Below are 16,106 nucleotides of genomic sequence, written 5' to 3'. Positions count from 1 at the left end.
GACCTTTTGAGCAAAACAAGTGAATATGGTAGGTGTTAACTGTTAAGTAGTAAGCATTAGGATCGTAATAAATTAGTCTCGTATCAAAATATATATATATATATATATATATATATATATATATATATATATATAAATGAAAAAAAAACTTATTAATTTGATACTTTACGATTTTTACTTGAATGTAGTATTTTTTTATTTTGTATTTTTTATACTTAATTCTTTCTCAAAATTTTTAGTAATCCAGTGCTTTTTATCATGGCTCAACAATAGATATTATTATGTGTGATGATAAAATGATGTAAAGCTAAATTATCTCTTCGTTTTTTATTTTTCTTCGTTTTTTACATTAGCTAAAGGCTAATAATAAATAGCTAGAATAAGTGAAAGGCATTAGCAGTTAAATTAGGGTCTAATTATAGAATAATGTTATACATTTAAATTTTTTATTAATTAATTAAAATAAATTAATCTAATATAACAAAAATTAATTATAATTAATATTATTTTAAGTTTTATTATTTAATTTGATTAGACTTAATTTATAAAAAGATTTAAACGTATAATATTACGCCTAACTATATATATGCCTTGGTGCCATGAGGATTGAAGTCACCATCATCAAAACCAAATTTTGTTTTTTCAGTTAAATCTAAACCTAGCTTTTGTTTCACATCCGTAAGCTGAAATTTGAATAGAATAGAAGAACAAAGAGATCATTTATGGTATATATTGTCAATTTGTAATAGCTAGATAGAGAAAAATATCATTGTCAAATTAAATATAATAAGAGCAAGGGATTACTAATAATAGTTCTAGCAACGTAAATACAGCACATTGGATTCCAATATAATCCCATGCATTCTGCATATTCCAACCAATCTCGTGTTTACATTTTATTTGTTGTTGTTTTTAAATTATTGCATTTTAAAATTAATAAATTCTCTACAAGAGTACCTATAGTTTCTCTCGATAAGATTCCTATTGCGTCATTGCTTATTATGCTTACATAATTGTTGTCAAGTGTAAAACATGGAAGTGATGATGATATACAAGTATAAATTAAGAGGGAAAATATAGTGCGGAGGATATATAATTACGGTTTTGTTATATAGATAATAACTTTTGTAAATAACGTGAATAATAGATTTTAAAATTGATAAAATAAAGTAAAAAAATGTTCCACCCTCAAATTACCTCTAACTAGTGAACTGAACTTCCAACTATTATAACCGTGTATGAGTAAATCGAATCAAAAGAAATAACTATCTAATTAAAAATAATAAATATAATCATTTGTATACCGATTGAATTAAATATCCGACATATCTATTGTTCACATTGTTTAATATTCTCATTATCTACCTATCCCTTTTCATATAATTAAGGTTATTCTAATTCTTCTATATTATCAGTAATTATTATATTTTAAAAAATTTTATTAAAGTTAAAATAATATTTTTTTAGTATTTAATAATAATTTTAAAAAATATTACTAAGAAAAATCAAAATATAAAAATTATTATTTAATTTTAATAATACTTTATAACACTGAAATTAGAATTTTTTATTTATAAATAAAATAAATTTTTTATTTATCAATATGAATAGTATTGAGTGTATTTACATTTTTATACTGTCCGTAGTCGTATTATTATACACTCGTATTGTTCATTAAGAATTTGGGTGATCTTAAATTATATGTTTTGGTGTAAGTGGATGACATTCTCATCACTGAAAATGATCCTCATGATATTCATTCTACTATTCAGCAACTAAATGATGTGATTTTTTTAAAGAACCTTGGTGAATTTAGTTATTTCTTAGGTATAGAGACAACAAGATTAAAATCTGGTGCATATCATTTATCTCAAACTAAGTATTTTACTGATTTATTGCAAAAAATTGGCATGAAATACTCCAAAGGAGTTCCTACTCCTATGGTGTCTAGCGTAAAATTAACAAAAGTATAGGAGATGATGAGTTCAAAAATCTATTTCTCTGTAGTCGGATCCCTCCAATATGCAACCATTAGCTGTTGCAGATTCAGAAATTATCTAGATTCAGAATCTTCTTAAAGAATTGCACATTTACTTGACAAGCACGCCAACCTTGTATTGTGATAATGCAAGTTCAGTTTTGTTGGCGGCTAATTCTATTCTTCATAGCCAATTAGCCATACCAAACACTTTGAACTCGACCTGTATTTTCTTAGAGAGCGCGTTAACCAAAATCAATTCCATGTCATTCATATTTGCTCTCATGATCAGTTGGCAGACACATCTATAAAATCTCTCTCACTGGACCTCTTCAATTGATTTCGTGTCAAACTTAAGGTTGCTCCAAGAGCAACCTTAACTTTGAGGGAGTTGTTAGAATATACAACAATGATCAAGAAAATTAAGAAATTTCAGTAAAGGAATAATTTCTATTATAACTAAGTAGAGTGTTGTGCTGGTTTGATTTTCATTTTTCTATTTCATCTAATTTTTTAAATAGTTTAAAATTTTGAAAAATTACAAATTTTAAAAAAAAAAATTTGATGAATATAAATTGAATTAATAATTTAATTATCAATGAGTTATAGTTTAAATAGCATAGTTTTCTTATACTCATCTAAGAGGCGAGTATTTGAGTCTCCCTCTAATTTTATTCAAATAATTTAAAATTTTAAAATTATAAACACTTTAGTTTAAAATTTGGATGAATATAATTTAATTTAATTTAATTCAATACAAATAAAGTACTCATATTATCATACTCTAATAGTTAATTATCTTTGTCAATAAGTTATAGTTCAAATAGCATAATTTTCTATACTCATCTAAGAAGTTGCGAGTTCGAGTCTCCCTATCTTCAGTATAAAAAAATAGTTAGTTATGTTTATATCTTAGATTTAAAAAAATAATAATTTAAAACTTCATCCAAGAGGACTTAATATGTTGATATAATAGTCTGGATAGTATTGTATTAGTTTGATTTTATTTTTCTATTTCATCCAATAAATTAAGTCATTAGTTTTAATTAAATTCGAGAGGTATAATATAAGTGTAAAATCGTAAATCTTTTATATATTACATATAAATAAAATATTTAAATAATTTAAATAAAAAAATTTACTGTAATCACCATAAACATATACATAATGGAATTTACCGTTTAATTATCCAGCTATATATACTTAGCAAATTTATTACAAGTCCCCTGAAAGAGAGACTACGACAATAGACTCATATTTATTAGCATGACCATACAATTGATTTTTGGTTATATCTAGAAATTTATAATTTCATGAATTTTTTGCTTAAATTCTAGTGAAAAAACCGAACTAGCTAGTTAAGTTAGCGAGTTGGTCTCACTATATATGAAGAAGTCACATTTAATGGCAAGAACAGTGGTGCGATAAGTTCATTATTACCAAGCAAGCGATAATTTATATCCACAAAGGCATTTATATAACTGGTGTTCCCTGCTAGTGCCCCTTGGCCCTAATTAGCTTCCTAATAATAAATCATAAATGTTTGAAGCTAGTAGTAACAATTAACAAGTAGCATCTATAGTCAACTTTTCTTAACAAATTCTTATATATATCCAACCAACTACATACGCAGCTTCATTCTGGGGAAATATAACCCAAGTCTCAGATTTAAACAGTATTTGTACTTCAATTCTGTTCCGTATGCTGCGAAAATTCCACAAATAAACAACATAAAAAGTACGAGTTTCAAATTAATTAATGATTCTCCGTAAATATTACAACCAACTGATACACAACAAAACAATATAGGATAAAATGCATTGGGCGAAAATGCCACAAAAGAGAGAAGACATATATATATAAACGAAGTAAGTTTACTATATGTATAATAAGGGAATCAAAACGAAGTTTCCCTTTTTCTTCAAATGGCCAGTAGTTCAAGTTCAAAGCAAATTGAAAGGGAAAAAAAGAAAAAGAAAAAGAAAAAGAAATGTACATGGATATAGTGCTATTGCGGGGTTCGGTAGCTGAAATCTTCATGAAGAGGAGGATAAATCAGTGTGGTGTTGCTGCTCTCACACCACTCATTATTATTATTAGAAGCACCACCAGTTTCTATTATCTTCTCATCATTAGTTACAGCCATTTCCTCTCCGTAAAAGAACTCCAATCCATCTAACCTTTGTGGATAATTATTAGCAGATACCATGCAACTAGATGATGATCCAATATTATGATGATGATTTTCATAAGAAGGGAATTGATGAAAATTCATGATGACCCCATCATCAAGTGGTGGCCGCTGATAATCCTCATTAAAATTGTTGTTGGAGAATCTTCCTCCGAGCTTGATAAGAAGTTTCCTGAGAGAGTCTTGGTCGTTGAAACTGGGCTCTTCATTGTTGCTATTATTATTATCTTCTGCGTATGGCAACGGTGGTAATGGTGGTGGTGGTGGTGGTAGTGGCAGCATAGGCATATGCATGTGTGACCAATAAGTAGCAGTAGCAGATGATGATGATGATGATGAAAAATCCCCGGTAACACTAGTATTATTGGTTGTTGATGCTTGCTTTCTAGAACGTGGTTGTTGGTGGTGCTCTTTGTTATTAGTGCGGTGTTTTCCCAGAAGCTTCTTCTTCAGCTTGGTATTCCAATAGTTCTTTATGTCGTTGTCTGTTCTTCCAGGCAACTGCGCTGCAATCACCGACCACCTATACATACACACAACAAAATTAGGGTTCATCTTTTTCATTGGAAACTCAGGTGTAGTCGACTTCACGTGAAGTTGATAGCTGAGCCGTTAGATGAAAATTTAGTCAAATCAGTCAAATCATTTAACAGTTTTCAGCTATCAACTTTACGTGAATTGAACTGCACCTGAGTTTTCACCATAAATTAATTAATTAAATTGAGTGTACCTGCTTCCAATAGTAACATAGAGGCTGCAAATGATGTTGTCTTCTTCTTCGGAGAAACCACCGTGCTTGAGATTAGGGCGAAGGTAGTTGAGCCACCGCAGACGGCAACTCTTGCCACATCGCTTAAGCCCTGACATACAAAGCCAGCTAAGTATTGAATCAACTACTTTCAGAAGTCCATGAAAAAGTTTAAAATTCAAAATTAAGTTGTTGCAGAAAGAAACTGAAACAAATAAAAAACAATACCGATCTTTTGGGGCAAAGCAATCCAGTTGCCACCAGTGCCGTGTTGTTCGATGTAGGATTTGAGTTTGGAATCTTCTTCTGGGGACCATGGCCCTTTCTTCACGTTTGCTTTGTCACAGCAAGGTGCCCTACCCATCTGATCTGATGATCTTCCTTCTTAATTAGATCAGAAACAGATAATTAATAATCAAGTGTTTAATTATTGTTAACTAATCGCTGTATGTAAAACTTGGGGCGGATAAACATCATTCCAGGAAGGGAGCCTCCTGTAATATATATGAAGAGGAAGGGTAGTACGGTGTGTGGCAGAAAATAAATAAATAAAAACATATATATTGTAAACAGAAAATTCCAGAATTCTAGTATTGCCAGAACAGGGGAATAAGGATTGTTCTTCTTGTCTTTCTCACACCCGAATATCATCGGTTATTCTTCCACATTTTTTTTTGAAACTCTAGTAGTCTACTCTCCGCTCATACATTATTATCTGCGACACTACTTTATCTTATCAGTATTAGAGTATTGCTATATTTATTTATAGTACTACAATTAATTATTCAATAATGATCTCATTATTATTAATAACGTGGGGAATAATTAACTAGTAATAAACTAAAATTATGCTGCACCTCGTGTTTTAAAACATTACACTCTTTTTTTCTTAAAAAGTTTCTCAAAAAGCACAAAAGTGACAACAAAAAACTTGATTAGAAATGTATTGAAATGGTGTGAAGGGATATATGCGAATAAATTATTAATTTTTTATGTCACGAAACTATTTTTTTTCAAAAATTTAAATTAATAGAAGAAAATAAAATAACATAAATAATTATATTTCTAATATTTTTTTTCTTAACAAGAGTTTTTTTTGGATTTGCTTAGTTTTTGTATAGACTTTTATTTATTTGTTTTATATTATTTTTTTATTTTTGGAGTTCACTGATAATTGAATTTTAGATTTTTTAGATATAAAGCACTGATAATATGTTATGAAACTATTCATCTTAAAAACTTAAATTGATACGAAAATACAACATAAATGATTATATCTCTAACCCTCCTAAGAAGGGTGTCATTCTATGTTTAACATTTTTTTTTCTATAAATTTCATATACTGATTATTATTTTCATAGCAGTAATTTCGAGAAGAAAAAGTATAGATAGACAATGAAAATATTAAACAATGTAAACAATAGATATATCAATGTTTAATTCACTAGATATTCGGATGTTTAATTCACTAGGTGTGCAGATGGTTATTCTAATATTAAGATTTAGATGAGTAATTTTGAATGTAGTGTGTTTTACTTAAATTGGATCAATTTTAAAATCTATTATTCATATTGTTCAAGAGAGTAATTAGTTACCTAGTATAACCCTTCGAAAAGGATAAAAAGATGTATAGACTTCGAAAGGCACATCATTAATTGGTAGATGAATAGTATTGGCGTAACCATATAATATACAGAAAATAAGTATGTACAAGAAATGATGTACAACCACATACACATGTGAAAGGAGACCGGAAGAGACAATATAATACAAGAAATCATGCTTGCAAACACTTTTTTAATGGTATAAAAATTGAACTTTTTTTTTTATTTTTTATCGTATATTTATTAAAACATAAAAATTATTATACAAAAAATATGTGTTTGGTTAATTAACTTGGATGACTAGCTTTTCCTAGCTAGGGTCAGTAATTCACTAACCAAACTTCATCCAAGTGAAGAAATTAAAATAACAATATGCATTATATTCCATGATATGCATGATGTTGAAATTTATTATACTAACTATCAAATCCATCTGATTGTTCTAAATTTAGAGATTCTAGAAGCAAATAAAAGAGAGAGGCAGGGCACTAGTGACATTGAAATTATGTTGAAAATTTGAAGCTATTAGGTTATTTTCTTTTTCTTCTCCTTTTGGTTGGTGAACAAATGACCAACAACGCAACAAGAGAACGCCGTGACGACCGAGGCACCCATTACATACAGTTAATAAACAAATTCAAAATGAGGACATCAAAAAAGAAGCAGCAAATATGAATTCTATGAAGAAAGAAAAGATATCAAAGGTGAAACCTTATAAAAATCTGCACCTCCTAACCCTATTACTACTTACTGAAGCAAAAGTCAAAACTCAAAAAGTCATATGTAGGTTCGCAAGAAGGGAGAAATTAAAGTGTAATAAAATATTCTAATATTATATAATGAACTAATTAACAACAATATATACGTCATTTTATTATTAAATGAAATGTTAAATTATTGATATGAATTAAAATATGATATTAATATCTATCTAATATATACATATATTAATTTAGAGTTTAATTCGGAAGTTAATAACTTAGTTTTTTGCCACTATCACTATTTTTTTTTGAAATTATATTTATTCTAAATTTTAAATTTTTTTAGAAAATGAGAATAAAAAATAATTTTATAAAAAATAGTTAATATTATCTAATTAAAAGTTTATTATTTTTGATAATCACTCAATTATCAATTCAATTTTTTTAGTTTATTTTTTTAATTTAATAATTCAATAATATATTTTATCTTATACTTATAAATATTAATAATTAACTGATAATAAAAAAATCGTTTAATATTTCTCAGAAGTTAATTTTCTATATTTAAGGCAGCTAATAACTAGTGGGTAGGAGGCAAAGATATATATATATATATATATATATATATATATATATATATATATAACATATTAGCTAGTTGACCTTAATAATCCCCTAACTAGCTAGGTTAGGTTCTTTCGCTCTATACACTTTTGTGAAAAGTCTGGACACATTCAATCATATAGTATATTATTAGAAGAAAGTACAGTAAAATAATATTTTTATTAAAATTTGATTAGTATTTAATTAATAAAAAATAAATAATTTTATATTATTAGATATAATATTATACAATTAAAAATATTAATAATAAGAGAAAATTTTATTTTTTTTTTCTACGAGATATTAAAATGACATTCTTTTTTTCTTTATTTTAAAAAATATACATTTTTTTTCTTTTTAACTTTTAAAAACTTTTCTCTTTAATCTATTTTAAATTTTTTGTGTTAGCTAATGTTAACTTTATCTATTTTTTAAGAAAAATATTTTTTTTTAAAAAAATATTCATTAGCAAAAATTTTATTTTTTATCATTAAATTTTGTTCACAAAAATACCCTTTAATAAATTATTCTTTTATTGATTAAATTATATTTTTAAAAAAATTTAATAATTACATTATTTTTTTAAAATATCCTTCAATAATTTTTTAATTCTTAAATTATAATCTTACCAAAATTTTCGTTAACAATTTTTTTATATTTTATTATTAATTTTTCAATATCTATATATATTATTTTAACATTAAATAAAAAAATTTAATAAAATTATTTTTTAATATCAATATATATTAATTGTTATACATATTAACAGTGATAAGATTTTTTTATTTAATATTAAAATAATATATATTGATATAAAAAAATTAATAATAAAATATAAAAATAATTATTAATAAAAATTTTAGTAAAATCACAATTTAATAATTATTAATAATTTAATCACACAGACTATCTAGATACTAGCGCAGCCATGTAATTATAAGTGGTTGTTGCCCCGGATTTGTCTTCTTAGAGCTCTTTATTGACATCTTAATCCATGATTATATATATAATTCATCATTAACGATCATGCATGTTTCAAAACATAAAACAATGACGAAGTCAAAAAAGATGTGTAACCAGCTAGTTAAAGGGAAGGACGACATTGAGAAAAAAATTTGGAAAGAAGTTTGAAAAGACATGGCTAACAATCCCGAAAATATGGTTTAGCGGAGATTAGAAGCAAGCTCTTGTAATAATAATATAATAATGATGGCATTAATAAAATAATTGGAGAGTAAGGACAAATAATTGTGGTGCTAAGTAGGGCAGGATTCATATATTATGTGCTGTAATTTCCAAGCTTGATTTGACCTACATCTTTGAAAAATAATAATTACATTAAATTCCTCGGTAGTAAGTATACAGCTGAAGCCAACTCCTCTCCAGGCTTCATTATCTTTTATCTCAACTTATCAGTATTCTAATGCAATAATGGTGAAAACTCAGATGCAGTCGACTTCACGTAAAGTTGATACCTGAGAGCCGTTAGATAATTTGACTGATTTGACTAAATTTTCATCTAACGGTTCTTAGATATCAACTCCACGTGAAGTCGACTTCACCTGAGTATAACAATGAGAAATTGAAAGATTATTGTATGTATGTGTCCAAAGGAAAATGCATAGCATGCAGAGAATCGTTTGACAGATAAATCTTGTTCGCTGGTTCGTTATCTATGGTTTCATTCAACAAATACATGGGTTGCGTGTATTTCGGCCGCTAGGTTCGTCCTTGGTGGTCCAACACAAGATTATAGTAGGATTGAAGGTTACTTTGACTTTGACACAGGGCCGTACAGTTCTATATTAAGAGGAAAATCAAGGTAACCAACCATGTTTGAATTTCCATATGTAGCAGTACTAGAAATGGGACATAAGTTATGTTTTAGTACACACCAATAAATATATGACTCACATAAGTATGTGGTTTATATGTAGTTTATTTGAAAAAAAAAATAGACAAAACTATACATAAAAGAATTTGAAGTGAATAAAAATATGCACTAAAATTTTAAATATCAAAACATATACTAAAAATTATTTTTATAGACAAAAGTGTCATATTTTAGTAAAGATTATGATATTTGTGAATTTTTTATGTATATTTTTCTCTATCAAAACAATATTTAAGATATACTGTGATATTTATAATTTTTTGTTTGTATTTTTATCCATTCCAAACTTTTTTATATATACTTTTTTTTCGTTTATAAAAAAAAAACTAATAATCAAGAATTGGAATTGGAATATTAATTAGAATAAGAAGCCATACTAAAATTGAAGGAACTGGATAATGGATAGAACGTATTGATCGTGCTCGGCTTAAATACGACGCTAGCTGTCCATTTGCATGGCTTTGTTACCCACACTCTTTCTTGGGCCTTTTTTATTTCAATTTGTTGGGCCTTTTTTGTTGGATCAAGTTAACAACTAAAGTCTGACCAAAAACAAAATAACATAAAATGAAAAGGATCCAAAAATAAACCCATGTAATGTGTGTGTTGTGTGGATGTGTAGTGCATAAGTAATGTCTAAGATTAAGATGGTCTACGGAATAGGTTGGGGTGGAGAACTAATAGCTTCTGTTGCTTTGGGCCGGGTTGGTTGTCTGGCCCATAGCGAAGTCCAAAAAAATTAAGATGGTCTAATCCACTTTACTAAAAAAAAATAAAAAGACCCACACACACCATCAGAAGGATTCTGAAGCTCAAGTATAGTGTGTATATAACAATGTACATAATACACACTTCTTGATTGTGAACATCATGATTATCACAATAGTAATAGATTTGTTTAATGACAAATTGGTAAATTATTAAAGCAAAAAGAATTCAGTCAATTTCAATGATCCATCCCTTCTTATCTTCAATAACGCCGGTTTGAATTCCCAAAAGGGTATTGTACAGCTCTTGACAAATAGTTCCAGAACCCGTTTTATATTCCATCCTACATACACATTAAAAACAATTTTTGAGGGAAAAAAAAAACTTGACATAGAACACATTTATATATACGTGCGTGTTCCAAAATAAAGAGAGTATAGAGTAGTTATACTAGTATTATTTTTGTGCTACCTTGTATTTTGGTATGTGATGGCTCCGACTGGAGCAACACCAACAGCAGTTCCTGTGCAGAAAACCTCATCAGCCTCCATTAATTCATCCACAGCTACAGCACGCTCTTCTACCTCATAGCCGTGATCACGGGCAAGTTCAATTACGCTTTTTCTCGTGATTCCAGCAAGAATGGTTCCATTAGTACCAGGTGTTGAGATGCATCTTCCCTAATATCATTCATTCATTCAATATACTAATTAATAAGCAAGTTGCATGCTTTATTATTGATCAAATAATGAAGAATTTTACGTTAAAATTAGTTAAGGAAAAGTATAGGGTACCAACGTATTATCTATCTGACTTATAGTCAATAATAATTAATTATTATATTTTAAACACATATATAAAGAGACACATCTAAAAAATATATTTATAAAGATACTTCTATTAAACACAGCTATAAAAAAAACACATTTTTATTAGACACATCTACAAAGACACTTCCATTAAACACAATTATAAATAAGAGTTGGTAGAAGTTGACAGAAATAGCGAGATTGGTTAGTTAAATACCTTGGCAATAAAAATGTTACAAGAAGAAACCTCCTCTAGATTCTTCTTGGTGGCTGAGTCCAGGTACAACACATCCGAAAATCCATTCTTCTTGGCTCTAAGTTGCGCCATCAATACCTACATTCCATATAATTCATGCTACTAAATGCTACTTTATTACATGCTTTTGAATTCTAGACACAGAAAAAACACAGGAACGTAATCTGGGATACACGTGCGTACAGGGGCATAATTAGAAATGGTTTTAACGCTGCCGGTGCCGCGGCGAGAAGCACGATCAAAATTCTCCTCTACGTACAAGTTGAGTGGCGCAGAGCCCTCCTGCTCAACCAATATTAATACATACATATAAAAATTATTCGGAATATTGAAGTAATTGTAAGAACAAAGTAGTAGTAGAGTTGATGAATGACTTTGAAATAGTTGCGAACAGGGGAAGCATATATGAGGAAAGTGTATTCAGGTGCTGGAGCCAAACCCAAAACCGCACCGCTTCCTATAAGCAGAGGCCTAAGGTACAACGATCCTTTCCCCGGAGGAGGAACCTGCTCATCAATCATCATCATTATCATTCATTCCAACTATGTCAAATTTTAAATGTAGTACAAAAAGTTAAGGAAAAGTTTAGGAACCAGCAATTTTTATGTTTTCTAGTCGGCACTTAATCATTAAAAGAAAAGTGAGTGATTTCTTACTATTAGATGTAATCTCACACCGTTCAAAACACTATTAATAGCCAATTGATAGTTATAAAATATCAAAGTTGTTGATTCTAACATTGCTCAAAAGTTAATACTTAATTTGGCAATCGCACTTAAATTGATCTATAAAATTTCAATTGATTTAAATTAAATTCCTAAATTTATAATAATAAATTAACATTAACAGCGTGTTAATTTAGTGCATTAACTTATTGTGTGAAATGTATTTTATTTTATTCAAAATGACTAGTTAACGTGTTAAATCAGCAAGCTATTAATATAGATGAGTCTAGAAACTAACTACATAGATACATACATACCCAGCGCTTATTAGCCAAAGCAGTTTGTTTCAAAGCGTTGACAAATTGGTCAACGGAAGGGGCTTCCATGCACATTCTTTGTGCGCCACTCTTCATCCGAATGGCATTTTGTTCTGGACGGAACAGAAGCAGTTGCCCGTTCTCTTTTCTGTATGCTTTCGTGCCTTCGAATAATCCCTGCATACAATACAATTACCCCCACATGCTTAATTATTGTTACCTTACCCCACTAACCATGCCACCGCTACAACAAGTCTAGAAGACTCAAATTATTATGAATTCTGCTAGGAACTAATGGAATATTTGTACAATATGTATAATGGATTATTTAGTTGGTTCAATATGAGTTAAAAAATGAACATCTAGAGTAAAATACTACTAATTTCTCGAACAGAATCTACCCATATTATTCCGTGGGGATAATAAACATCTGATATCCTACTGAATCGAACATCCCTAAACCTCTATTATACAGATTGTACAAATACTCCATTGGCTCCCTATAATTCCTCAATTATTATTATTATAAATATACCTGCCCATAATTTAAGACAGCAGCTGATGGGCTAAGGTGAATGTTGCCATAAGGATTGAGTTGTCCATGTCCAAAATGCTGCCCCGCACCACATTTGTTTACATACATGTAATCAGTTGGCATTAGTCCAAATCCAAGGTTATCCCAGTCCACATCAGCATACTCATCATTTTCCCTTCATCAATCAAAATCCACACCCACCACCACCACTTCATTATTATTTCCTTATATTATGTAGCACTATAACCATTATATCTATGTATCTATTCATTCACCTGTAAGGTGCTGAGTCCGGAACTTCAAGAGAAGACGTCTGAGATGCATACCCATTGTAAGCTCCGATCTGATACGTACAGTATAATTTTGTAGTTACATATGAAAAATGATTATGTTAAGAAAGATAAATGCTTCAATACACCCACATACGTAGCATGCTGTGTTCCACAGGTTCTCATTTGGGGTTTACTCTTATACAGAGTAGAGATGTGTAGAAAATACGAAAAGAGTGACCCAACATGACACGTGGTGAGTCTCGTGACATAATTGATGGAAAAGCCTAACGGGCCAACAACTTTATTAAATTATGGCCAGCATGTAATCAGTAAAAAAAAGTGAGTCATTTGATGAAATTTCACACCAATCTTACACCATTAAAATCATTATTAATGACTATTTGATGACTACAAATTACAAAAGTTGTTGTTCCCCTAGCATTCTTCATGTATTTATATACATTAAAAGTTTAATTCCTCTTTTCGGCCACAATAGTGAGATTTTTTTATAATTAGAAGTGAAACTATTATGTCATTTGAGTTATAGTATAACTTGTCACAAAAATGAGATTTAGCCCTTTACTAATTACTAATAAAATACCATTCATACAAGGATATTTTATGAAAAATAATAATTAAAATATAAATAAATGTTATATATATTAGACTCAATTCAACTAAGTTAGTCCAATAAATTATTGATACAAAATTATCTGGAAAAAAAGGAGATATATAAAAAAAGATTTTATTGAAAAATAATTTGTTCACCTATTATTTTTCTTTTAATTAAATAATCATCAATAGTTTTTTATTAATATTTTCACATTATATTTTTTCAGTAATAGAAAACATGTCACTTATTCAACTTTGTAGAAATCATGAGATTATGAGAAGAAAATAGTCCAACATCTTTATTAGTATTTAGTTTCATATTAAAGTACACATCTTAAACTTGTAAATTTGGTTTAGGAAGTAATTAGTTAGTCAGCTGAATTAGGTTCTAGCATAAATACGTTTAGTCAAATTTTCAACATTATCTATTTATTTGACAAAGACATTATATATAAGGGCTATTTTTTTTTAAAAAAAAGAGAAAAATTCAATTATTGCACAATAGAATTTTTAAATAGAAATAAGATATATCATCTATAATAGTGTGACAATTATTAGTTACATACTTACATAGTTACATTATTTATATATTTTAAATATTATTTTAATAATATAACAAAAATATATTTAAAAAATATATATTTAAATAACTTATCTTATCTGATAAATAGATCACAATATAAAGAACTTTCAAAAAGAAAATAATAATATTTTAGATAAAAAATAATTGTACGTGAACCTCTACCTACATAAAAATATATTATCGTAGAAACTGACACCATCACAATGAGTCACGAATCAGAGTGAGAAACCGAGGAAAGAAGAAGCAAAGACGAGCTTGCATGTCGAATCACGGAAAAGCAAACAATAGAGAGAGAGAAAGAGATTGATGAATTGTTATCAATGAACTATAATAAAGATGAAAATTTGAGGTGAGGTTAGTAGTTAAAAATTATTAAATAATTTGATTAATTTAACTAAAAAAATTTTATGGTAAAAATGTAGGTGTAGTCGAGTAAAGTTGATAATCGAGAGTTATTAAATAATTTGATTGATTTGACTAAATTTTTATTAAACGATTTTTAATTATTAATCGATTGTATTTAAATTTCCACCAATTTTTATTTAATAATTCTCAATTATTAACTTACACGTGAAATTATCTGTATCAGAGTTTTCACCCTACAGTATAACATTAACGTTACACATGCAGCAGCATCACAATTGAATGACTAATAGATCACAAACGAAAAAACAGCGGGGAAAAAAGAATAAAGAAATTAATAGAAGGATGATAGAAAGATAACCTTGGAGGAAGAATTAGAATAAGGAGAAATAACGGGTGGAATAAGCAGCGATTTCCTGATGAAACTGGGGAAGCATAGAGCTCTTCGAATCATGGTGGTAGGTAGTTTAGATTAATATGGTAGGAAGGGTAATTAGCAGAAGGATGAAGCTCAGGATCTGTGAAGTGAAAAAAGATAAGCTCTGATCAATGCCTTCGCATATGGCAATTGTAACACGGAACCATGCGTTCCAATATTTATACAACGCGACCCAACTTTGGTGGTGGATTTTTGTTCGCTCTTTTGGAACAACGCACGCATATGGAAAGTGTGTGTAGTTTAATTTAAATTTAAATATTTAATATATATATATATATATATATTGGAGAAATTATGGGAAAATGGATAGGAAGGAGTTGGCAGTAGTAGTACACGTCCAAAATGCCCCCATGACCAATATGCCTATAATATATCCACGTCAGTCCATATCCGCTTTGCTCGTAGTTACCTGGTGAATGCGAATTGGCGTGATCATTTTTGTTATTATTGGAAGCTTTAGAGGACAGTTTTAAATTTAATTTTATTGGTTATAAATGTTGAAATAAGTTAATTTCAATAATCTAAATTATTTATATTAAATAATTAAAAATATATCATAATGCAGAAGTGTATTTTTATTTATAAAAGTTAGAAATTGATAAAAGAATTTTGATTTTTTAGTTTTTTCGATTTTTTTCAACTAAAGCCTTCTGAATCTTAGGCGATTAAATTGTGATTTTTTTGATGGGAAAGAACGACAAATATGATTTTGATATATTGAAAACCGAAAACCTATAGCATAACACCAAATCCTAAAACTCAAATAAAATAGTATCTAAAGTATCAAAGATAATATATCTAAAATTTAAAAGATAATATTTAATTTTA

At 28.5% G+C, this 16,106-nt stretch overlaps 2 protein-coding genes across 2 annotated transcripts; both read right to left on the bottom strand.

Moving 5' to 3' along the window:
- Positions 1 to 3,702: 3,702 nt before the first annotated feature.
- Positions 3,703 to 5,652, bottom strand: LOC112706395 (uncharacterized). Its single transcript, XM_025757690.3, has 3 exons — positions 5,146 to 5,652; positions 4,900 to 5,029; positions 3,703 to 4,692 (listed from the first exon to the last, which is right to left on the bottom strand). Exons 1-3 carry the CDS (start codon positions 5,279 to 5,281, stop codon positions 3,987 to 3,989), a joined length of 972 nt encoding a protein of 323 aa, XP_025613475.1. The 5' UTR covers positions 5,282 to 5,652; the 3' UTR covers positions 3,703 to 3,986.
- Positions 5,653 to 10,458: 4,806 nt separating this feature from the next.
- LOC112706394 (branched-chain-amino-acid aminotransferase 2, chloroplastic) lies at positions 10,459 to 15,611 on the bottom strand. Its single transcript, XM_025757689.3, has 9 exons — positions 15,201 to 15,611; positions 13,285 to 13,352; positions 13,010 to 13,184; positions 12,475 to 12,651; positions 11,867 to 11,998; positions 11,676 to 11,774; positions 11,454 to 11,570; positions 10,899 to 11,107; positions 10,459 to 10,770 (listed from the first exon to the last, which is right to left on the bottom strand). Exons 1-9 carry the CDS (start codon positions 15,291 to 15,293, stop codon positions 10,656 to 10,658), a joined length of 1,185 nt encoding a protein of 394 aa, XP_025613474.1. The 5' UTR covers positions 15,294 to 15,611; the 3' UTR covers positions 10,459 to 10,655.
- Between the last annotated feature and the right edge of the window lie 495 nt (positions 15,612 to 16,106).

Source organism: Arachis hypogaea, chromosome 8, assembly GCF_003086295.3.
Source record: "Arachis hypogaea cultivar Tifrunner chromosome 8, arahy.Tifrunner.gnm2.J5K5, whole genome shotgun sequence".
NCBI classification, from domain to species: domain Eukaryota; kingdom Viridiplantae; phylum Streptophyta; class Magnoliopsida; order Fabales; family Fabaceae; genus Arachis; species Arachis hypogaea.
This window is presented reverse-complemented; position numbering and strand designations above follow the sequence as displayed.

What these genes read in the sequence shown, in the direction of transcription:
- LOC112706395 (XM_025757690.3), bottom strand. Translation starts at nt 5,281, where the DNA reads ATGGGTAGGGCACCTTGCTGTGACAAAGCAAACGTGAAGAAAGGGCCA. An exon ending in TGCTTTGCCCCAAAAGATCG is followed by an intron (nt 5,030 to 5,145) that starts GTATTGTTTTTT and finishes TTTGTATGTCAG; the next exon opens with GGCTTAAGCGATGTGGCAAG. An exon ending in TATGTTACTATTGGAAGCAG is followed by an intron (nt 4,693 to 4,899) that starts GTACACTCAATT and finishes GTGTATGTATAG; the next exon opens with GTGGTCGGTGATTGCAGCGC.
- LOC112706394 (XM_025757689.3), bottom strand. Translation starts at nt 15,293, where the DNA reads ATGATTCGAAGAGCTCTATGCTTCCCCAGTTTCATCAGGAAATCGCTG. An exon ending in ATTCTAATTCTTCCTCCAAG is followed by an intron (nt 13,353 to 15,200) that starts GTTATCTTTCTA and finishes TGTACGTATCAG; the next exon opens with ATCGGAGCTTACAATGGGTA. An exon ending in CCATTTCTAATTATGCCCCT is followed by an intron (nt 11,571 to 11,675) that starts GTACGCACGTGT and finishes TATGGAATGTAG; the next exon opens with GTATTGATGGCGCAACTTAG.